Here is an 18573-nt window from a genome sequence, read left to right as displayed (position 1 = left end):
GCGCCCGCGGCCCCGCCCCGGCCCGCTCGGCCGCCGCCATTTTGAGGGGTCCGAAGGCGGGTGGCTGCGAGCTGGGGCGCGGGCTCTACCTGTCGCGAGGTGGTCGAGGTGGTGGGAGTGGGGCAGGGGCCGAGCGCGGGAGGGACCGGGAAGCGCCATCTTGGGTGCGGCCGGGGCGAGGCCGGGAGTGCGTTGTGTCCCGGGGAGGGTGAGGGGATGGTGCGCGTCGGGGCCGTGGAGGAGGTTTTTAATTTTGGGTTTTCTGGCCACAGTAATGGGGAACATCCCTCATTCCACGCCCAGGTTAGGGTGTCAGGGTTGTTGGAGCGGAGTCGTAAAGGCTGTGTGGTCTGTGAGGGCCCCGGGACGCGGCTGTCGGGCTTCGGGCGTCGGCCGGGCCAACTTGCTGGAACGGGAGAGCCGGCCCGGCCGAGGTTGGTGGTGGCGCCCCAGGAGCCTGCCTGGGGACACGCACTCCGGGAGGGCCTGTAGATTCGACTTTTCTGGCTGGCCGCTCCTTCCATCAGCAGCCAAGGCGCTCCAGCTTGGGCGTTGGGCACGGTTCTGCGTGGCCCCAAACTGCAGTTACACTAGAGCGAGGGAGAGGGACAGCCTCAGCTGGGTCCTTGCTGGGCGTGACCCGAGCCGGTGGGTGGCCCTGGACGCCAAAAGGCTATGCAGTTGTTGGGGCTGCGATTTGAGGGTTATTGATAGTGGGCAGAATGTGAAGATGCTGCTGCCTGGCCATACATCGAGCAGTTCTGGGCTCAGATGCTTGCTCCGGTGCTGACTGCGGCTTTGGGCAGGTAACCTTATCAAGGCCCAGTTTCCTCCCGTTTAAGGTGGAAGAATAACGGTTTGGGAGGTGTGTAGCGCCTCACCAACTTTTAGCACTCTCACTCGGTAGATGTTTCCTGAGCTGTAAGGGTAGTTATTGTTACTTTTGTGTTGTCGACCAGTACCCCGAGGGGAGATGGTGAGAAATGGAGAAGGACACGATCTATTTTATAGAATCAGAAGGACTTTTGCAGGCTGCTGACCTGCAAAGCCTCTTAGTTTATTTTAGGTTCCTTTTTATAAGCCAGTGAAAATAACAAATTGTATTGATTAAATCAGTTATATCTGCTACCAAGCTATTTATAGAACAAAACATTTTCAGCTGCCACGTGTTTGAAGATTCATAGCTAACTACTACCAACAAAATAAGAACATAAGTTTCTCATTTACAAAGCTTCCAGGGTCCTGGGTTCAATCAAAGGTCAGAACTCAAAGGGAGGGAGAAGGGGGGAAGAAGTAGGCAAAAGAGGTGCCAGCCCTGCTGGCTTCCCCAGAAAAGCAAGGACTTTGTCAGCTTGCTTATTCAGTAGCCCAGACTTTTGACGTGTAGCCTCTTACTCCTGGGAGCCCTCTGAAGGTCCAGTCCCCTCATGTGACTTCTCTTATTGGGCCTTGTTGCTTTGCCTCCCACAGATTTGTCACCCCTTTTCCCCTGGGTGATGGAGCCGCAAAGGATTACTCAAAGCCCATCTCTTCTGAGCAGTGAGAAGCCCTGAAGTGGTTAATCTCCCAGAACCCGTGAGAGAGGCATTCCTTTCATTTGGGAAATTAACCACAAATTGGGGTTCTCTTCCTGCATTTATTCTCCAGACCAGGAAGTTACAGGAAGAGAACATAGGTGGGGTTATAGTTTAACAATATAGGCTGGTAACATTCAGTAAAACAAGCAAAGTGACATTCCATAAGGCAATTTAAGTGATCCACCAATAAAAGCTTGGTCTTAGCAAACATTCCTTCTCCCACAGCATTCTTCCAGTATCTTTACATATCAGTCAGTAACTTGGTCTGTCTTTGAACCAGCAACCTTGCTGTGTTACAATTCTTTATCTTACTACAGAGACTATAGCCTGGGGAAAGTTCCTGGTTTTTGCAAGGTCAACATTTTATATGTACTTTTAAGAAGTACATATAAACCTGAAAGTACAAGAAACTAGGCCCTGTGAAAATATATTTGCTTTACAGTATACTCCACAGGGCCTCAGTGGAACCGCTACCCCTGGCTTCATACTGGCTGCCAGGGTCCACAGCCATCCCAGCCTCTGCTGGACCTCTCTCTGTTGCATCATCTGAGTCAGGAGGCAGTGGACAGGTAACTGATGGGAAGAGTTCTTGGCCAGGCTGAAGGTTTCCCTCTTAATCTCAGCATCTTTATGTACAAAGAGTTGGCGACTTTAGATCCGGTGCTGTTGGGGGAGGGGATGTGTAGACAGAGGGTGTGTCAAGGCCTTTCCAAGAGCAGTGCAACAGGCCACCCTGATAAGCTGGGGGAGATGGAGTGGACGGGTGTGGGAGCAGGAAGGGCTTTCTCTCCATAGTGTGATGTTCTGGCCCAGCTGCAGTCTGGGCACATGTTCTGAATCTTGGCTCTGTCAGTGGAGACCAGCGTGTAGACACCTGGCTTGTTGGGGCTTCCTCAGCTGATGCCCCATCTCAGGATGCCCACTAGGAACCAGGGGTCCCCTGGAGTCACCATCCCTCTGAGGATTGTTCCTGTCCCCCAGCAAGATCACCTGGGTTCAAGCCCCATCTTACACCTTGGGAGGCACTGAGCCTCCACCTCAGTTTTCCCATCCATGAAGTGGGTATAAGCATGGGTATTTCGGAGTGTTAATGAGCTGGTGCCCAAAGAGCATTCCACACAGCACCCTGACCTGGGCAGGGAAATGGTGCCTACCTCTCCTGTCAGTAATCACCTGGATTCAACATTAGTCTTCCTTCAGAGAGGGATCTCTGCACATTCCATGGTGGGTTTTCTGCAGGAGGTGACTGCAGGCTTTGGTGTGTCATTCAGTGAAATGATACCTCTTATAGTGCGATTTGGGGAGAGCAGGGCCACTCACTGGCCTAGCCTGGGTCCCCTACCTGCCCTTGGATCTGTGGTCACATGGGGTCCATTCCTCCTTCGTTAAGGGCCGTGACAGAAGGAATGGGAGTCTCAAGGTGGAGGGTGAGCCAGCTGGCTGGCTCCTCTCACTTCCCTGCCCAAGAAGACCTCCTCCTGGGCCCTTTGTGCCCTTTGCTAGAGGTAGCCTCAGCCTCCCAACCCTCACCATGGGGACCCTTTCCCAGCCTCGTTGACTAAGCTTTAATCTCATAGGGACTCTGCCTGGCGGGTCTTTTCCTCCTGTCTACTTTTTATTTTATTTTTTTATAGCTCCAATTAATAAATAGCAATTATCGATGACCCCCTAATTAGTAATGTGCCTTTTGTTTGTGGAGTGATCTACAACTGCTTTCATCTCTGGGAGGGAAGTGACTAACTGTTAAGAGTGGAATTTGAGTCAGTTGCCCAGGTTCAAATCAGGCTCTACCACCCACCACCTGTGGGCCTTTTGGCATGTCATTTAACCTCTCTGGGCCTATGTTACCATCCGTGAGATGAGATGAGCATCTCTGCCTCCAGGGTGTTCTGAGATCAGCTGAGAGCAGTGCGTGCCTGACACTGTGCACATGCTCATGGACAGAGCAACGATCATCTTAGCCATCCCATCATCTTGGCTGTCCCAGGAACCTTGACAGGGTAGGCGTTGTCAGTTCAGATTACAGGTGGAGAAACAGACCAAGTCAGGACTCACATGAGAGGCTGGGCCTTCTGGTTGCAGCACAAGTGTGGCAGATGGGCAGCTAGGAAATGCCTGCCTGGCAAGGGGAGCCCAGTGTTCTGTGTCCTCTGGAGTTCCCAGGCCCACCCTCCTCCCTACCAACACTAGGAGTTCCCTTCCTGGCCCCACAATCTCCCAGCCTGTCACCTGGCAGGTCAGGCCTGCAGGGAAGGGGTTGGAGGCTGGCAGGGCCAGTCGCCCCTGCCCCCAGCTGGCCTTACTAGCAGATGGGGTGCAGCAGCTGGGCTGCAAAGAACTGCCACTTGCCCAGCACGTTACCTGCTACCACTCCAGGAACGGGCTGAGGAGGGGGCCCAGGAGGCCATGCTGTTACGGTGGGAGGGAGTGGAAAGAGCAAAAAGGGTACCCCCTCCCACCTCTGCCATCCCTAGAATCAGACCACCTGGGTTTGAATTTCAGTGTGCCGCTTTGCCAGCTTGTGTGACTCCTCACCGAGCTTGGGCAAGAATTAGATGAGATGATGCACTGAAGCCTGCCCTCTGCGTGGTGTCTGGTAAAGGCTTGATGGGGAGAAGCGATTTCTTCTCTAATCTGCCCCTTCCCTGCCCAGGTTCGCTCCCCTCCTGCTTCTAGGAAGCTCCTCCTTAGCTGCCTAGTTTTGCTTCATAAACACTGTGCTCTGAGCAGGGAGGGACCCATGACTTTCATCATGGCAGGTCCTCCCTGGCTTTCTCCTGTCCTGATGTCGTCTGATGTGCTGCCCCTCGGGGAGACATCCCGGGGGAACATCCCTTGTCTGTCCCCAGGCTGGGGGAGGGGCAGGAGGTGGGCACGGGTCCTCTCAGAGCAAGATAATGGGCAGCCACATCACCTAGCAGGGCCCACCAGGGCTCCACCACAGATGTGCTGGTGGCCTTTCACAGGCTGGCCTGCCATGACCAAGCCCTGAGCACCCTGGTCTCTGATGACTGCACCAGGAGTGGCCAAGCTCAGCCTGGGGGAAAGCTGCCTTGGGCTCCTTCCCTGCCCTAGTCTATAGACCCACCCCTGCCCAGCTTGACCTGGGCCAGCAGTGGCCACCTGGTACAATCTACTTCCCTGACTCCCCTGTAAGGAAGGGAGGGAGGGAGAGGAGGCTCAGGCCTGTGTCAGGGCCTGAAAGGGCTGCACCTTTGATGTTTGTCCTTCCCTCTCCCCCCACCTCCCCACCCTAGCCCGTTTTCCCTCTGGGTCCCCCTACCACCCGTCAGTGCCACAGAGTAGGCTTTGAACTTGCCAGGTTTTTTTCTTGTTCCTTCTGCAGCTATAGAAACTGATCTATTGGAATGGTGGTCCTAGGCCTTGGGGACAAGGACACCAGGTCCCAGGCAGGAAGGGGACTGTGAGGTGGGCAAGGAGCTGGACAGGGGCTAGGCCAGTGTCCTGATGCAGGTGTGGGGAGGGGCCATGGCTCTAGGCTCACCTGGGAGTGAGTGGTCAGAGACTGACCACAGGGACTGCAGAGCTGTGGCTGGGCCTCCCTTAGGTTCCCAACCCCTCCTGGGCCCAGGGTGTGACACCAGGTACCCAGACTCCCAGGCCTCTTGGAGTGTTGGAAGGCCAGCTGTGGTGGCCAGCCCACCCTTGCCCCTGGGATGTCTCCATCACAGTGGGGCAAAATCTATATTAGTCTTTATTGCTGTGTAACAAATTACCACAAATATTCAGCTTAAAACGGCACAAATTTATTCGATCACAACTCCGCAGGTCAGAAGTCTAGGTGGCTCACTAGGTGCTCTACTTAGGCTCTCACCAGGCTGAAATCAGGAATTGGCTGGGCAGGGCTCTTATCTGGAGGGTGGGGAAAAATTAGTTTCTAAGCTCCTCCAAGGTGTTGGCAGAATCCACTTCCTTGTGGTTGTAGGTCTGAAGTTTCTGTCTTCCTGTTGGCCATCAGCCAGAAGCTGTTTTCAGCTCCTAGGGGCTGCTCATGGTTCGCTCCCCACCCCTCTTCAAAACCAGCAATGGAGAATCTCTGGTGTCAAACCCCTCTCATCCTTCCAATCTGACTTCCTCCAGGAAAAGGGAGACACACAGGCTAGGCAGGGCACCAGCTGGTTTGCCCATCTCTGGGGTGCCCCACACCCAGCCCTGGTCAGAGCTGAGGAGGGTAAAGCCAGGAGGGGAGAGAGGGAGTGCGATCCCCCTGGACACATGAAAGATCTGTGGGTGAGGGCTGGCGGTCTCAGATTTGGTGAGCTCCAAGGAGAAGAGGCAGTGAGATGGACAGATGGGAGGATGGACAGATGGTGGATGAATGGCCCCTCAGCTCTGTTAGGCCTCTCAACCTCAAGTCAGAAGGGGAGAGGAAGAAGGGGGAATGTGTGGGTCCCCAGCATCTGGCTCCAGGTCAGCATCACTGACCAGCATCAGAGGCTGAGGCAAACCTGAATCCAGGGGCTGTAAGTGGCCACATTGGTGTAGACACCCGGACGGTTGGGCAGGGCACAGCCTTTGCCCCAGCTCACCACACCCACCAGGATCCAGCGCCCAGATTGCACGCAGGTCAGGGGTCCCCCGGAGTCACCCTGCAGGAGAAAGGCGAGCTTAGGTCTCAGCTCTCCGAGGACTTGAGAGCTGTTTCCTGGATCCAGTCCCCTGGGGGGTACCTCTGAGTTGGGGGCCTGGATACTGAGCCTGGAGGTGGTGTCACCTGGGTCTTGGATTCTAGGGAGGTGGGGTGCTGGGCACAGGGGCTGGACTCCAGAAGTTGGGGGTGGTGGGTGGGGCACACACCTGGCAGGCGTCCTTGCCGCCCTGGAGGAAGCCGGCACACAGGTTCCCTGGCAGCACTATGCGCTCCGCCTGGGGCACGCCGGCGCCCAGGTGGTAGAGGCGGTCACAGGCGCGCGAGTCCATCAGCAGCACCCTCACTCCCTGCAGGGGTCGCCACTCTGGGAGTGGCACTGGGAGAAAGGCATGAAGCAAGGGTCAGGGGGCAAAGCTGAGCCTGAGAGTCCTGCCTGCCAGGTCGGGACTCCCTGGTCTGACTGGGAAGAGGTTTGGGTCCCTAGAAGTCGTGCTGAGTCCCGGATTGGGACAGTGGGGAGCTAGGATTCACAGTCAGATGGAGGAGACGGCTAGCCCCACCCGCTCCTGCCCCGGGCCCCGCCCCCGTGCCTCACCTCCCTGGCGGAGGCTGCCCCAGCCGGTGACCCAGCACGGGGTGCCAGGCGGCGGCCAGGCGCCGGGCGCGGGCAGGCAGACGGGCTGGACGCGGGCACTCAGGGGCACCGGACGGCGCAGCTGCAGCAGAGCAAGGTCGCCGCGGGCGCTGTCCTCGGAGTAGTCCGGGGGCCGCAGCACGCGGCGCACGGGCGCAGAGAGCGCGCGGGGCGAGTCAGGACTCAAGCGCAGCGCCCCCAGGCGCACGCGGAACTCAGACGGCAGCGCTCGCCTGCGCGACACGGTAGGGGGGCCTCTTACCTCACGGGTCCCGCCCCGCCCCCGCGCTTCTGCGGGAGGAGCCCCTCTCCTGCGCGGGCCTGCTTTCTCAGGCCCCCGCGGGGCCCTCGGTGCGCGCTGACCTGGGGAAGCAGTGCGCCGCTGTCAGCACCCACTGCGGAGCGATGAGCGACCCCCCGCACACGTGCGCCCCGCGGTGCTGGACGCTCGCCTGCCATGGCCACTCTCCGTCCCTGGCGTCCCGGCCTCCCACGATCCGACTGGACAAGCGGGGCTGTCCGCAGGCTGCGAGAGGACAAAGGGTGGGCGAGGGCTGGCTGGGGACGGGGGCCTGGGAGGCGGGAGCCGGCAGGGGGGAGACTCAAGGCCAAGGTCCGAGGGGGCCGGCTCGTGCGGACTCTGAGGCTTCCTTACCTGCAGACTTCTGTGTCCCAGTAGCTCCTGGAGGAGGAAGGTGGGGCGGGGGGGGTTTACTGGATTATTATGGATTTGGTGTCAGATAACGGATGGTGGGGGCAAGATCAGAGATTAGGAAGGAGGGTGGGAAGTATTTGTCGCACTGACCTCGTGCCAGGCTTTTGTGCAACGGGTTACCCGATTTAACCCTCCCTAGAGCGCTCTGGGGTAAGACTTATGCCCATTTCACAGATGAGAACATCGGGGTTGGAGACCCCAAGGTCGGTGGCAGAGAGGACCTGAACCCTTGGATTCAAGATTACAACTGGAAAATGCTCTAGGGGAACAGGCTCAGAGAGGGGTGAGATGGGAGACCTGGGAGCCAAGGTCCCTGTGACCAATACCCCCAGCCCCTGCCCCCCACTCACCGAGCACCAGCAGGAACAGGACCCCAAGGCAGGAAGCCCCCCTCATTCTGTCTTCAGGGCTGGGCTGGGTAAGGGTGGAACTGCCCAGGGTTTGGACAATAGTCTGGAGCCAGCAGGGAGAAGAAAGGAGCATCCTAGTCCAGGGACACCAGCCCCCAAGGCCCTTCTGTCTGCCCTCAGCTCCTGGTTGGTCCTGGACCTACCCCTGTGGCCCAGGCGCTATCCCCTTTCTTCTGGCCAGGCCCCAGATGTCCATCTCTGGCCAAGTATGCAGCCGACCCCCACTGAGAGATTGGGGGTCCCAGGTCTCAGGAGGAGCCCTGGAGCCCCCTCCCACTCCATTCTCCATCTCTGTGGCCCAACAGCAGCCCTTGCCCTACTCTCACCTCAGCCTGGTGCCCTCTCTGCGGACCGAAGCTGAGGGAGGGCCTGGGGGCTTAAATGGCCAGGAGGGGGCGGAGGCCCAGGGGATAATTAACTGGGCCAAGGTGGGGCTGTGGCTTCACCTGACCAGCCAGCCTGAAACAAAGATGTTTTGAGCAGTGCTTTAGAGGTGGCAGGAAAGGGACACTTGGGTTTCTCAGAGGAAGACTGGCTTGGGCCAAGGTGCCGAGATCTGGGGGCAGGCAGGGGCAGGTGAGGGAGGGGGGCCTGCGGTCAGTGGGGGAAGCTCCGCAGGATCCTGGCAGCTCATCCCTGGATCTGATTCTGGCTGCTTGCAGTGCCTGGTCGCTGGGGCCTCTAAGCTCCATTGTTCTGTCTGGAAATCCCAGCTCAGGCTAGGCCAAGTGGCCCCACACAGAGAGCCCTGACCCCAGACCCCAGGCCTGGCTCCCTCCTGATCCCGGGTCTGGGTGAGCTCAAAGTGGGGAACAACTGGTTCAAAGCTGGCAGCACACCTTGCTTGGCCAGAGGCAGGAGCAGGCTTGACCTTGGGACACTGTCCACTCTTCGGTTTGAGGTGGCCAGGACAGAGGAAGGCTGCTCGTCTAGGAGGCAAGGAGATACTGGGGACAGAGAATGGGGACTGCCCTTGTCTTGGGGCCAGTGGAGGGCTGGGGCCTGCATGGTGCCAGGGCCCCTTAGTGCCCTCTCAGGTTCACACACAGCACCCACTTGCTGCCCAGAAGGCTCCCGAGCCTTCTCTGTCTGGTTAACTGCTCCTGTCCCTCAGCCCTCTGCTCTGTCACCTTCTCCCTAGGGGATCTCCCTGCTGGGCCATGCCTCCATCATGGCCATGTCACAGTTGTGATTTGATATGTGTTGGAGGTTTGGCATCTGTCACCTCTCCACAAAGCAGGGCCTGGGTCTGTGTCCCTGTATTAGTCAGCTTGGGCCGCCATTACAAAGAATAGACCATCCCCGACTTAACGCTGGTTCGACTTACAATTTTTTGGCTTTACACAAGATGGTGCAAAACAGTCATAATTTTGGTTCAGTATACAGTATTCAATAAATCATGAGATACTCAAGACTTTATTATGAAATAGGCTTTGTGTTAGATGATTTTGCCCAACTGTAGACTAATGTAAGTGTTCTGAGCACATTTAAGATAGTCTAGACTGAGAGCTATGTTGTTTGGTAGGTTAGGTGCATTAAATGCATTTTCGACTTGCTATTTTCAACTTAAGAGTTTAATGGGACATAATCCCACTGTAAATTGAGGAACATATGTACCACAGACTGGGTGGTTTAAACAACAGAAATTTATATCTCATGGTCCTGGAGGCTGGGAAGTCCAAGATCAAGGTGCCAGCAAGGTAGGTTCATTCTGAGGCCGCTTTTCTTGGCTGGTTAGGTGGACTCCATCTCGCTGTGTGCTCATATGGCCTCTCCTTTGTGTGCTCAAGGACAGGAGAGAGATTGAGCTCTTGTCTCTTCTTTTTATTTTTTTGGTGGCTAGCTGGTATGAGGATCCAAACCCTGCACCATGGTGTCATAACACCACACTCTAAGCAACTGAGCTATCCGGCCAGCCCTTCTGTCTCTTATTAAAAGGACACTAATCCTATCGACTCAGGGCCCCACAGTTAGGACCTCATTTGGCCTTGATTACTTCCATAAAGGCAAATACAGTCACATATATGAATGTTGAAGGGACACAGAAATTCAGTTCACATGGCCTCCTATGGGCAGAACGGTGCCTGGTACAGTAAACACTATCAAAGTGAGACAAGAATAAAAGACAAGCACTCCCTTCCTCTCCGAGCCTCTTGAATCTTTCATTCCCCAGGTTTGGCTGCCCTTAGAGGGCTTGCTGGAGGAGGCAGGGCCAGGTGGGCAGTGTTCCCCTTGGTGCAGAGTTGGAGGCAGCTGGAGAGCTGGTGGAAGTAGCAGAAGTGAGGGTGACAGGGGCCCTCAGAACACACAGCCATCCCTGGAGACCTGGGCCACATCTTGCGAGGGGAGCTGGCTGGGAGGCTGAACCCCGATTTAGCAGAGGAGCTGGGTCTCTGCATGTTGCAATTTGGTGTGAAGAGGGAAAACATGAGGATACCTAAGGGCATCAATTAAGGAAATGGATTCTTACTGAGAAATTGGTCTTATTGGGGGAGGGTCCATTACTGGTTGAATAATGAACATTCATTCAATGGGCCGACCCGTGGCTCACTTGGGAGAGTGTGGTGCTGACAACACCAAGTCAAGGGTTAAGATCCCCTTACCAGTCATCTTTTATTAAAAAAAACAAAAACACCAACAACAAAAAAGCCCATTCAAATCTTGGGGGAAGCAGAAAAGAGCTCCCAAACACAATCCCTGTCTTAGTCCCCATATTGAGAAACTGAGGCACCGAGCCCCTGTCAGGCTCACCTCCACTTCAGCTTCCCTTTTTTTTTCCTTTTTGTCTTTTTTCGTGACCAGTAATGGGATCGCAACCCTCGGTGTCGCGCCCACACCGCGCTCAACCAGTGAGCGGACTGGTCTCTATGTGGGATCCGAACCCTTGGCGGGAGCACCACCGCACTCCCAAGCGCTGCACTCTACCAGTGCGCCACCGGGCCGGCCCTCAGCTTCACTTTTTTAAAAAAATTTATTATGTTAAAAACACAAATGTACTCTCTTAATAATTTTTAAGTGGCCATTACAGTATCATTAACTATATGCACATTGTTTTCCAACAGATCTCTAGAACATTCTTATCTTGTATGACTGAAATTGTCTATTCATTGAAAAACAACTACTTGTCTCCCTTTCCCCCCAAACCCCGGCAACCATCACTCTATTTCTGTTTCTATGAGTTTGATTACTTTAGATAATTCATATACGTGGAATGGTGTGTATTTATCTTTCTGTAATTGGCTTATTTCACTTAGCACAATGTCCTCAAGGCTCATCCATGTGGTAGCATATCAAAGGATTTCCTTCTTTTTCTTTTCTTTTTTGTCTTTTTTGTGACCGGTAAGGGAATCGCAACCCTTGGCTTGGTGTCGCCTGCACCACGCTCAGCCAGTGAGCACACCGGCCATTCCTATATAGGATCTGAACCCGCGGCGGGAGCGTCGCTGCGCTCCCAGTGCCGCACTCTCCCAAGTGTGCCACTGGGCCGGCCTGTATTTCCTTCTTTTTCGAGGCTGAATACCATCCCACCATATACCATGTTTTCTTTAGGTTGTTTCCGTATCTTGGCTATTGTAAATAACGCTGCAATGAACATGAGTGTGCCAGTATCTCTTCGGGATCCTATTTTCAATTCCTTGGGATATATACCCAGAAATAGATGGCTGGGTCATATGGTAATTCTATTTTTAAATTTTTGAGGAGCCTCCATACTATTTTCGGTAGCAGCTGCACCATTTTACAACCCCAACAGTGTACAACGGCTCTGATTTCTCCGTATCCTCACCCACTCTTCTAATTTTCTGTTGTTTTTGATAGTGACTATCATACTGGGTGTGAGGTGATATCTCACTGTGGTTTGGATTTGCTTTTCCATGATGACTAGTAATGCTGAGCATCTTTTCGTGTACTTGTTGTCCATTTCTATATTTTCTTTGGAGAAATGTCCTTTCCCCATTTTTTTTTTTAAGATGACCAGTAAGAGGATCTTAACCCTTGACTTGGTGTTGTCAGCACCACGCTCAGCCAGTGAGCGAACCGGCCATCCCTATATGGGATCCGAATCCGGGGCCTTGGTGTTATCAGCACCACACTCTCCCAAGTGAGCCACAGGCCAGCCCTATCCTTTGCCCATTTTTAAATTGAGTTATTTGGGGTTTTTTGTTGTTGTCGTTGAGTTGTAGGAGTTCTTTATATATTCTGGTTATCAACCCCTTATCTGATATATGGTTTGCAAATATTTTTCCCCATTCTGTACGTTGCCTTTTCATTCTGTAGATTGTTTCCTTTGCTGCACTAAAGCTTTTGTTTGATGTAGTACCACTTGTCTGTTTTTGCTCTTGTTGCCTGTGCTTTTGGTGTCACATGCAAGAAATATTGCCCAGCCCAATGTCATGAAGCTTTTCTCCTAGGATTTATTTCTTTTTCCTTTTTTTAAAAAGATGACCAGTAAGGGGATCTTAACCCTTGACCTGGTGTTGTCAGCACCACGCTCTCCCAAGTGAGCTAACCGGCCATCCCTAAATAGGGATCTGAACCCATGGCCTTGGTGTTATCAGCACCACACTCTCCCAAGTGAGCCACAGGCCGGCCCTTCCTAGGATTTTTTTCTAAGAGTTTTATGGTTTCAAGTCTTACATTTGGGCTTTTACTCCATTTTAAGTTAATTTTTGTAGATGGTGTAAGATAAGAGTCCATCTTCATTCTTCTGCATGTCAATATTCAGCTTTCCCAGTGCCATTTTGAAGAGACTGTACTTTCCTCACTGTGTAGTCTTGGTGCCCTTGTTGAAGATCATTTGACTATATATACGTGAGGGTTTATATCTGGGCTCTCTATTCTGTTCCATTATTCTATATTTCTGTCTTTGTGCCAATACCATACTATTTGGATTATTGTAGCTTTGTAATATGTTTTGAGATTTGGAAGTTTGAGACCTCCAGCTATGTTCTTTTTTCTCATGATGGTTTTGGCTACTTGGGGTTCTTTGATCTGTATGAACTTTAGAATTTTTTTTCTATCTTCAAAAATGCCATTGGGATTTTGATAGGTATTGCACTGAATCTGTAGATTGCTTTGGGTGGTGTATTAGTCTGTTTTGTGTTGCCTATAACAAAATATGTGGAACTGGGTAATTTATAAGAAAACAAAATTTATTGCTTACAGTTTCTGAGGCTGGTTAAGTCCAAAGTCCATCTGGTGGTGGTGACAGTGACCCAGGGGTCTCACATCGCAAGATGGTGGAAGCAGAGAGAGCAGAGAGGGCAAGACAGACTCTCTTATTCTTTTAAAGCCCTCAGAACCATGCCCATGACCACCATTTTTAATCCATTCACTACTGCATGGTCCTACAATCCAATCACCTCTTCAAGGCTCCACCTTTCAATTACCATAATAGGATTTCCCACCTTTTTAATAGTCACAGTGGGGGCTAAGTTTCTAACACATAAAACTTGGGACATTTTGGGGGGACATAATTCAATCCACTACAGGTGGTATGGACATTTTAACAATATTATGTGTTCCAATTCATGAACAATGTCTTTTCATTTATTTGTTTCTTCTCTCTCTTTTTCTTAGTTAATCTAGCTAAGGGCCTGTCAATTTTGTTAATCTTTTAAAAAAACAACTTTTTGCTTTGTTGATTTTTTGTACTGTTTTTCTGTTTCTCATTTTGTTTATTTCTGCTTTGTTATTTCCCTTCTGCTAATTTTAGGTTGAGTTTGTTTTTTTTCTAGTTTCTTGAAAACACTAGTTTTTTCTAGTGTAAAGTTAGGTTGTTGATTGAGATATTTCTTCCTTTTAAATATAGGTATTTACCCCTATAAACTTCCATCTTAGTATTGTTTTTGCTGCATCCCATAAGTTTTGGTATGTTATGTTTTCATTTTCCTCTGTCTCAAGCTATTTTGTAATTTCCCTTGTGGTTTCTTCTTTGACCCATTGTTTGCTCAAGAGTGTCTTGTTTAATTTTCACATATTTGTGAATTTTCCCATTTTCCTAGTTAGTGATTTCTAGTTTTATTCACTGTGGTCAGAAAAGATAGTTGATATGATATCAATCTTAAATTTGTTAAGTCTTGTTTTGTTGCCTAATATGTGATCTGTTATGAAGAATGTGTCATGTGCATTTGAGAAGAATGTGTATTCTGTTGCTGTTGGGTGGAGTGTTCTATATACGCCTGCCAGGTCCAGTTGGTCTGTAGTGTTGCCTACGTCCCCCATTTTCTCATTGATGTTATGTCTGGTTATTCTCCCTTGAACTTCACTCTTGAGTCCCACTGTGAAAATGGCCCCCTGGTAAAATGTCATTTATGCACCCTGGGAGGTTACCTGGCTCATAAACATCCTTCTCAGAGCCATAGCTGGATCAGCCCCACTTTTTCTGGTGCCAGACCTGCCCCCAGCCTCAGGAGTGGAAAAATAACCCAGACTGGGGCCATCATACCACCATGTCCCCTAGGTCATAGTGATTGGTCAGGAGGCAACACATGACCCAAACCTGGCCAACCAGAATTCTTCCCTGGGATTTCACACTGGAGGAGGGAGAGAAAATCTCTCTGGTCACACTGGCCTGAAATCCCGGAACTTTCTGAGTTGAGAAAGAAGGGCTTGTGGTGTTGGAGTTCCTCATTCCAGTCATCCTCACCCTTTATTTCTCTAATGCATCTCCTTGCCTTCACTCACACTAGTTCTGTGGGGGATTCGTTTGCAAAGTCTCCATCCCCACAGAAATGCCAATGATGAAAACAAAATAACTTTATTGACAGTCTGACAACGGTGGAGTAAGATGCACCCCCTCCCACACCCCTGGCCCAGGTGTGCCTCAGTGTGGCAGTGCCCAGTCCTCTGTCTGTGGTGCCAGTCCAGGACCATGTCCTTTCCCAGCCCCCAGGGGCACCTGACAGCAGGAGGAGGTAGGAGGAGCATGAGTCAGTTCAGGATCTGGTTAGTGTGCACGCTGACACTGCAGCAGACAGCTGCAGGTCACCTGAATCAGTCCGGGAGGGGGGAAAAGAAAGAAAGAAAAGAAGAGAGAGAGAGAGAGAAAGGAAAAGGAAGGAAGGAGGGAGGGGGAGGGGGAGAGAGAGAGAGAGAGAGAGAGAGAGAAAGAAAGAAAGAAAGAAAGAAAGAAAGAAAAAAAAAGATGTGGGAGAGAGCTGGGAGGGGACACACTGTGGTACCATGTGGGAGTCCTTCTAGATTGCTGAGCATGGCCTTATGGGTGACATGGGCCAAGGTGGGCGGCAAGGTGTTCCTGTGGATGAGTCTGTCACACACGTCCAGGGCCACCAGAGGCTACTCTGCATGACACTGGAGGAGGACCCGTGACAGGCAACCTCAGAGGGCCACCAAGGCAGAGCAGTCCTGGTTGGAGGCAGGACCCAGGGCCAAGTGCTTAGTAGGCAGCATACTCAGATGACATATGGGACACCAGGGTGGTGACGAATCTGCTTGTGATCAGACTAGGGACATTCTGGGAAGGTGAAGATGGGGCCAACCCAGGTTGTGGCTCCTGGGGAGAGAGAATGGTGGTAGCAGAACTTGTGAGGATGCAGGAGATCCCACAGGAGAAGGGGAGACGCGGAAGACCCCACCACTCAGGGGCCTGAGGCTGGCCGAGTTCTGGCCTGGACAGGTCATCCTGCAGTGAGAGGTGGACACAGGTCCCTTGTGAGCTTGGTGACTGGGCAGTCCCATCACCTCCCTGACCTGGTTTCCTCTCTGTGACTTGGGGGAATGCAGGTTTGGCCTCACAGGGCAGGCCTGGCACACTCAGCCCAAACCCGGGGCCCAACAGCCTGCAAGGTTGTCAGCAGAGAGACCAGGAGCCCCTCATCCCGCAACCCTCCCCATGCTCCCCCGCCTGGACTCTCCCTCCACTCCTGGGCTTTTCCAGATGATGAAGAGGCTACAGGCAGGCACAAGACAGGGCACAGGCTCACTGTTTCTCATAGATGGCTCAGCCTGGCACCCTGCCTGGGGTCACATTCTGCAGCAGGTCCTGGGAGGGTGGCAGGAGGACACACTGTCCAGTGGGTGCAGCCACAAGACTGATTTCAGCCAGAGCTGCCGATGGGGGGCGCCTTTTTATGCTGGAAGTTGGGGTGCTGGGAAATCATGCTCCTGTGGCCACACAGGACCATGTTGGGAAGAGGAAACTGCAGTGGGACCCAAGCGACTGCTGGAGGGGCAGGTAAGAAGCCCGAGGTGGGGAGGTGGGTGGGCTGACGACCTGAAAGCTGCAGCACCAGGTGCCTCCAGCTTCCCCATGAGGGGCCCTCCAGCCAAGGTCTGGTCATGGTCAGGACCCCCATTAAGGCTCAGAGCTTGTGGGTACATGATGGGTGTCTGGTCTGGGGGCCAGTCTCCATCGCCTGGGGCCAGGCCTGGGAAGGGAGGCTGGGCTGGGGCTGCCGGAGAAAAGCAGACAGTGTGGCAGTGGGGGAGCACTCCCACCGCCGGTGCTGATTGAGCCCCCAAACCTGGGTCCTTTGGAGCCCAAGAGGCCTTGAGATGGGACTCACATTTGAGTTGGTCTCTGTGGGATGAAGACAGGCCAAGCCCATGTGGGTCCCAGCCCACCTCCCCTCTTGGCTGCCTAGAAGCCCTTCCCCAGCACCTCTGTGCTTGGCTCTGAGGTGATGCAGGCCAGCTGGGAGGAGTTAGGCGGGGGTCAGAGAGGCTGGATGGCCAGGGCCTCTTATCCAACAGAGAGCCCAACAACACTTGATCCTAGTGCCGTGCCTCAGTTTCTCTTCCAAAACTCTGACTCTTGGGAAGGAGAGACAGGTCCTGGAAACCCTCTGTCGCCTGCTCTGACCGGTGAACTCCAGCATTTTTCTAGGAACGACTTCTTGTATCTAATCAACTCAATTGCCAAGATAAGGGCTGGTGGGTAAGTGACATCCAGGCTCAGAGACAGTGATTGCCAAGCTCTGTCCTTTAATCAGACAGAAGTGGAGGCAGGTGAGCTACGGAACAGCAACAAGAAGGGAGAAGGGTGGCACCTCCTGGGTGCTAACTGCCCCCTCGGCTGCTCCGTCATCACAACAGCTCAGGCCCTCGTGGTCCTGCCACCTTGCAGCTGGGCCATGAGAGCCCCAGGGAGGAGCAGGGGTGGAGCGGGAGAGTGGGGGGTGGTCCTGGGGTGTTTTCCAGGCATGGGTCACTATCAAGATCCAGGACTCAGAGAGGATGATGCTGCGGCTCAAAGCAGTGATCCCCACCCAGGATGGGTGGCAGGCAGCAGGTGTCCGAGACATCCCACAGCAGGACCCCCAGTCACCCTGCAGGGAGAGGGCACCAGGGGGCAGTAAGGAGATGGCAGGAATGAGGATGGGGGTGGAGCAGGCGGGTCCCCGACTTCGAAGGCCTTGCAACACAGGTGACGGTGGGTCATGTGGCAGTTACTGAGGCTGCATGCACTCAGGTGCTGTCCTGGGGCAGCCAGTGGCTGACTGCGTCTCCTGCAGTAGAGGCTATTGCACCTCCTGCTCCATGGTGATGTGGGGCTCTAGGCTGAGCATCACCGTCGGGGGGAGGGACTGGTGGGCTCAGCTCCAGAGGGCCCACGTCCCCCACGCAAGCCTCACCTTGGCTGCTTGGGGGCCGAGGAGCTGTGCCGGGGTGCAACTGGGGGTTGAGCATCACAACTTAAGCGCTCTGTGCCTTGGTTTCCCCAGCAGGAAAGGGGCAGGATGCTGGCACTGTCTGCTTAGGCAGCCCCTGCTGTCTTTCTGGGCCCTCAGCTAAGTGAGCCTCGCCCACCGCTGCTGGAGGAGCATCTCTTATCATCCCAGCTCAGAGATGGAGATGAGGCTCAGGGCATTGGGCAGCTGGGCCAGGCCACCTGCCAGCAGGCAGGAGGTGGAGTCAGGACTTCAGAGCCGCGACGCTGGGGAAGAAACAGTGAACGTGGGCACGGCTCTCACAGCAGAGCCTGGCACCACACCGATGCCGGCTCACCATTTCACCTGATGTCACTATGGAAAGGCCCAGCTTCTTCCCTGCCTCAGGGCCCTTGCACATGCTGTTCCCTCTGCTTGTGACCCCTTCCTACCTTCTCTGTTCAGGAGTCTCCTACCATCCATCAGATGATGCAGCTTCAACACCACTGCCGGAGCCCAGACCGCAGCGATGCCCCCCATTCTCTCAGGGGTCCTCACAGCCGTCACACTTGGCATCAGTTAACTAGACATCAGGAGAGTAGCATCTGTCTCCCACTGTCTGGGGGTGGCCCTGCAGCATCCTGCAGAGAGCTCTGCATGGCGAGAACTCACTTCTCTGGGCTCTGACCCTCCCTCTACCCCTGGGATTCCTTGCCCTGGGTCTGACCCTGCTTCCCCTTCTCGCTCTGTAGTGGATTGAATTATGTCCCCCCCAAACTCAATTGAATTATCTCCAAGTTTTATGTATTAGAAACTTAGCCCCTGTCCCTCCCTCGGGAATTGGAAGTCGGTCCGTGGAACCTGGAAGGGGGAGTGGGTGGGACAAGAGACGCAAAGGAAGGAGGCAAGACAAGGATCTGATCAAGCCTCGTTTTATTGTCTCACACAAGCTTCTTATATAGAAGTGTAAAAAAAGGGGAAGTAGGGGGAGAAAAAATAAAAAAAACAGAAGTTGTT

At 53.4% G+C, this 18573-nt stretch overlaps 2 protein-coding genes across 2 annotated transcripts in view; both read right to left on the bottom strand.

Moving 5' to 3' along the window:
* The window catches only part of TCEB2 (transcription elongation factor B (SIII), polypeptide 2 (18kDa, elongin B)), a 5461-nt gene extending 5421 nt beyond the window's left edge, over positions 1-40 (bottom strand). The window contains exon 1 of the mRNA XM_008566313.1: positions 23-40. Within this exon, the coding sequence (XP_008564535.1) occupies positions 23-40 (18 nt within the window). The remainder of the gene's footprint in view (positions 1-22) is intronic.
* A 5282-nt stretch (positions 41-5322) lies between these two features.
* LOC103585348 (serine protease 33) lies at positions 5323-7985 on the bottom strand. The gene is made up of 6 exons (XM_008566276.1): positions 7889-7985; positions 7479-7505; positions 7187-7349; positions 6785-7056; positions 6396-6565; positions 5323-6187 (listed from the first exon to the last, which is right to left on the bottom strand). The coding sequence occupies exons 1-6, from the start codon at positions 7932-7934 to the stop codon at positions 6029-6031; spliced, it is 837 nt and encodes a 278-aa protein (XP_008564498.1). The 5' UTR covers positions 7935-7985; the 3' UTR covers positions 5323-6028.
* Positions 7986-18573: the final 10588 nt, after the last annotated feature.

Source organism: Galeopterus variegatus, unplaced genomic scaffold (assembly GCF_000696425.1).
Source record: "Galeopterus variegatus unplaced genomic scaffold, G_variegatus-3.0.2 Scaffold233, whole genome shotgun sequence".
Lineage (NCBI taxonomy): Eukaryota > Metazoa > Chordata > Mammalia > Dermoptera > Cynocephalidae > Galeopterus > Galeopterus variegatus.
This window is presented reverse-complemented; position numbering and strand designations above follow the sequence as displayed.

Excerpts from the sequence above, each read along its gene's own strand:
- LOC103585348 (XM_008566276.1), bottom strand. The coding sequence starts at position 7,934 with ATGAGGGGGGCTTCCTGCCTTGGGGTCCTGTTCCTGCTGGTGCTCG. Across the intron at positions 7,350-7,478 it reads TGGGACACAGAAGTCTGCAG|CCTGCGGACAGCCCCGCTTG; the intron begins GTAAGGAAGCCT and ends GTCCTCTCGCAG. Across the intron at positions 6,566-6,784 it reads GGGCAGCCTCCGCCAGGGAG|TGCCACTCCCAGAGTGGCGA; the intron begins GTGAGGCACGGG and ends CCTTTCTCCCAG.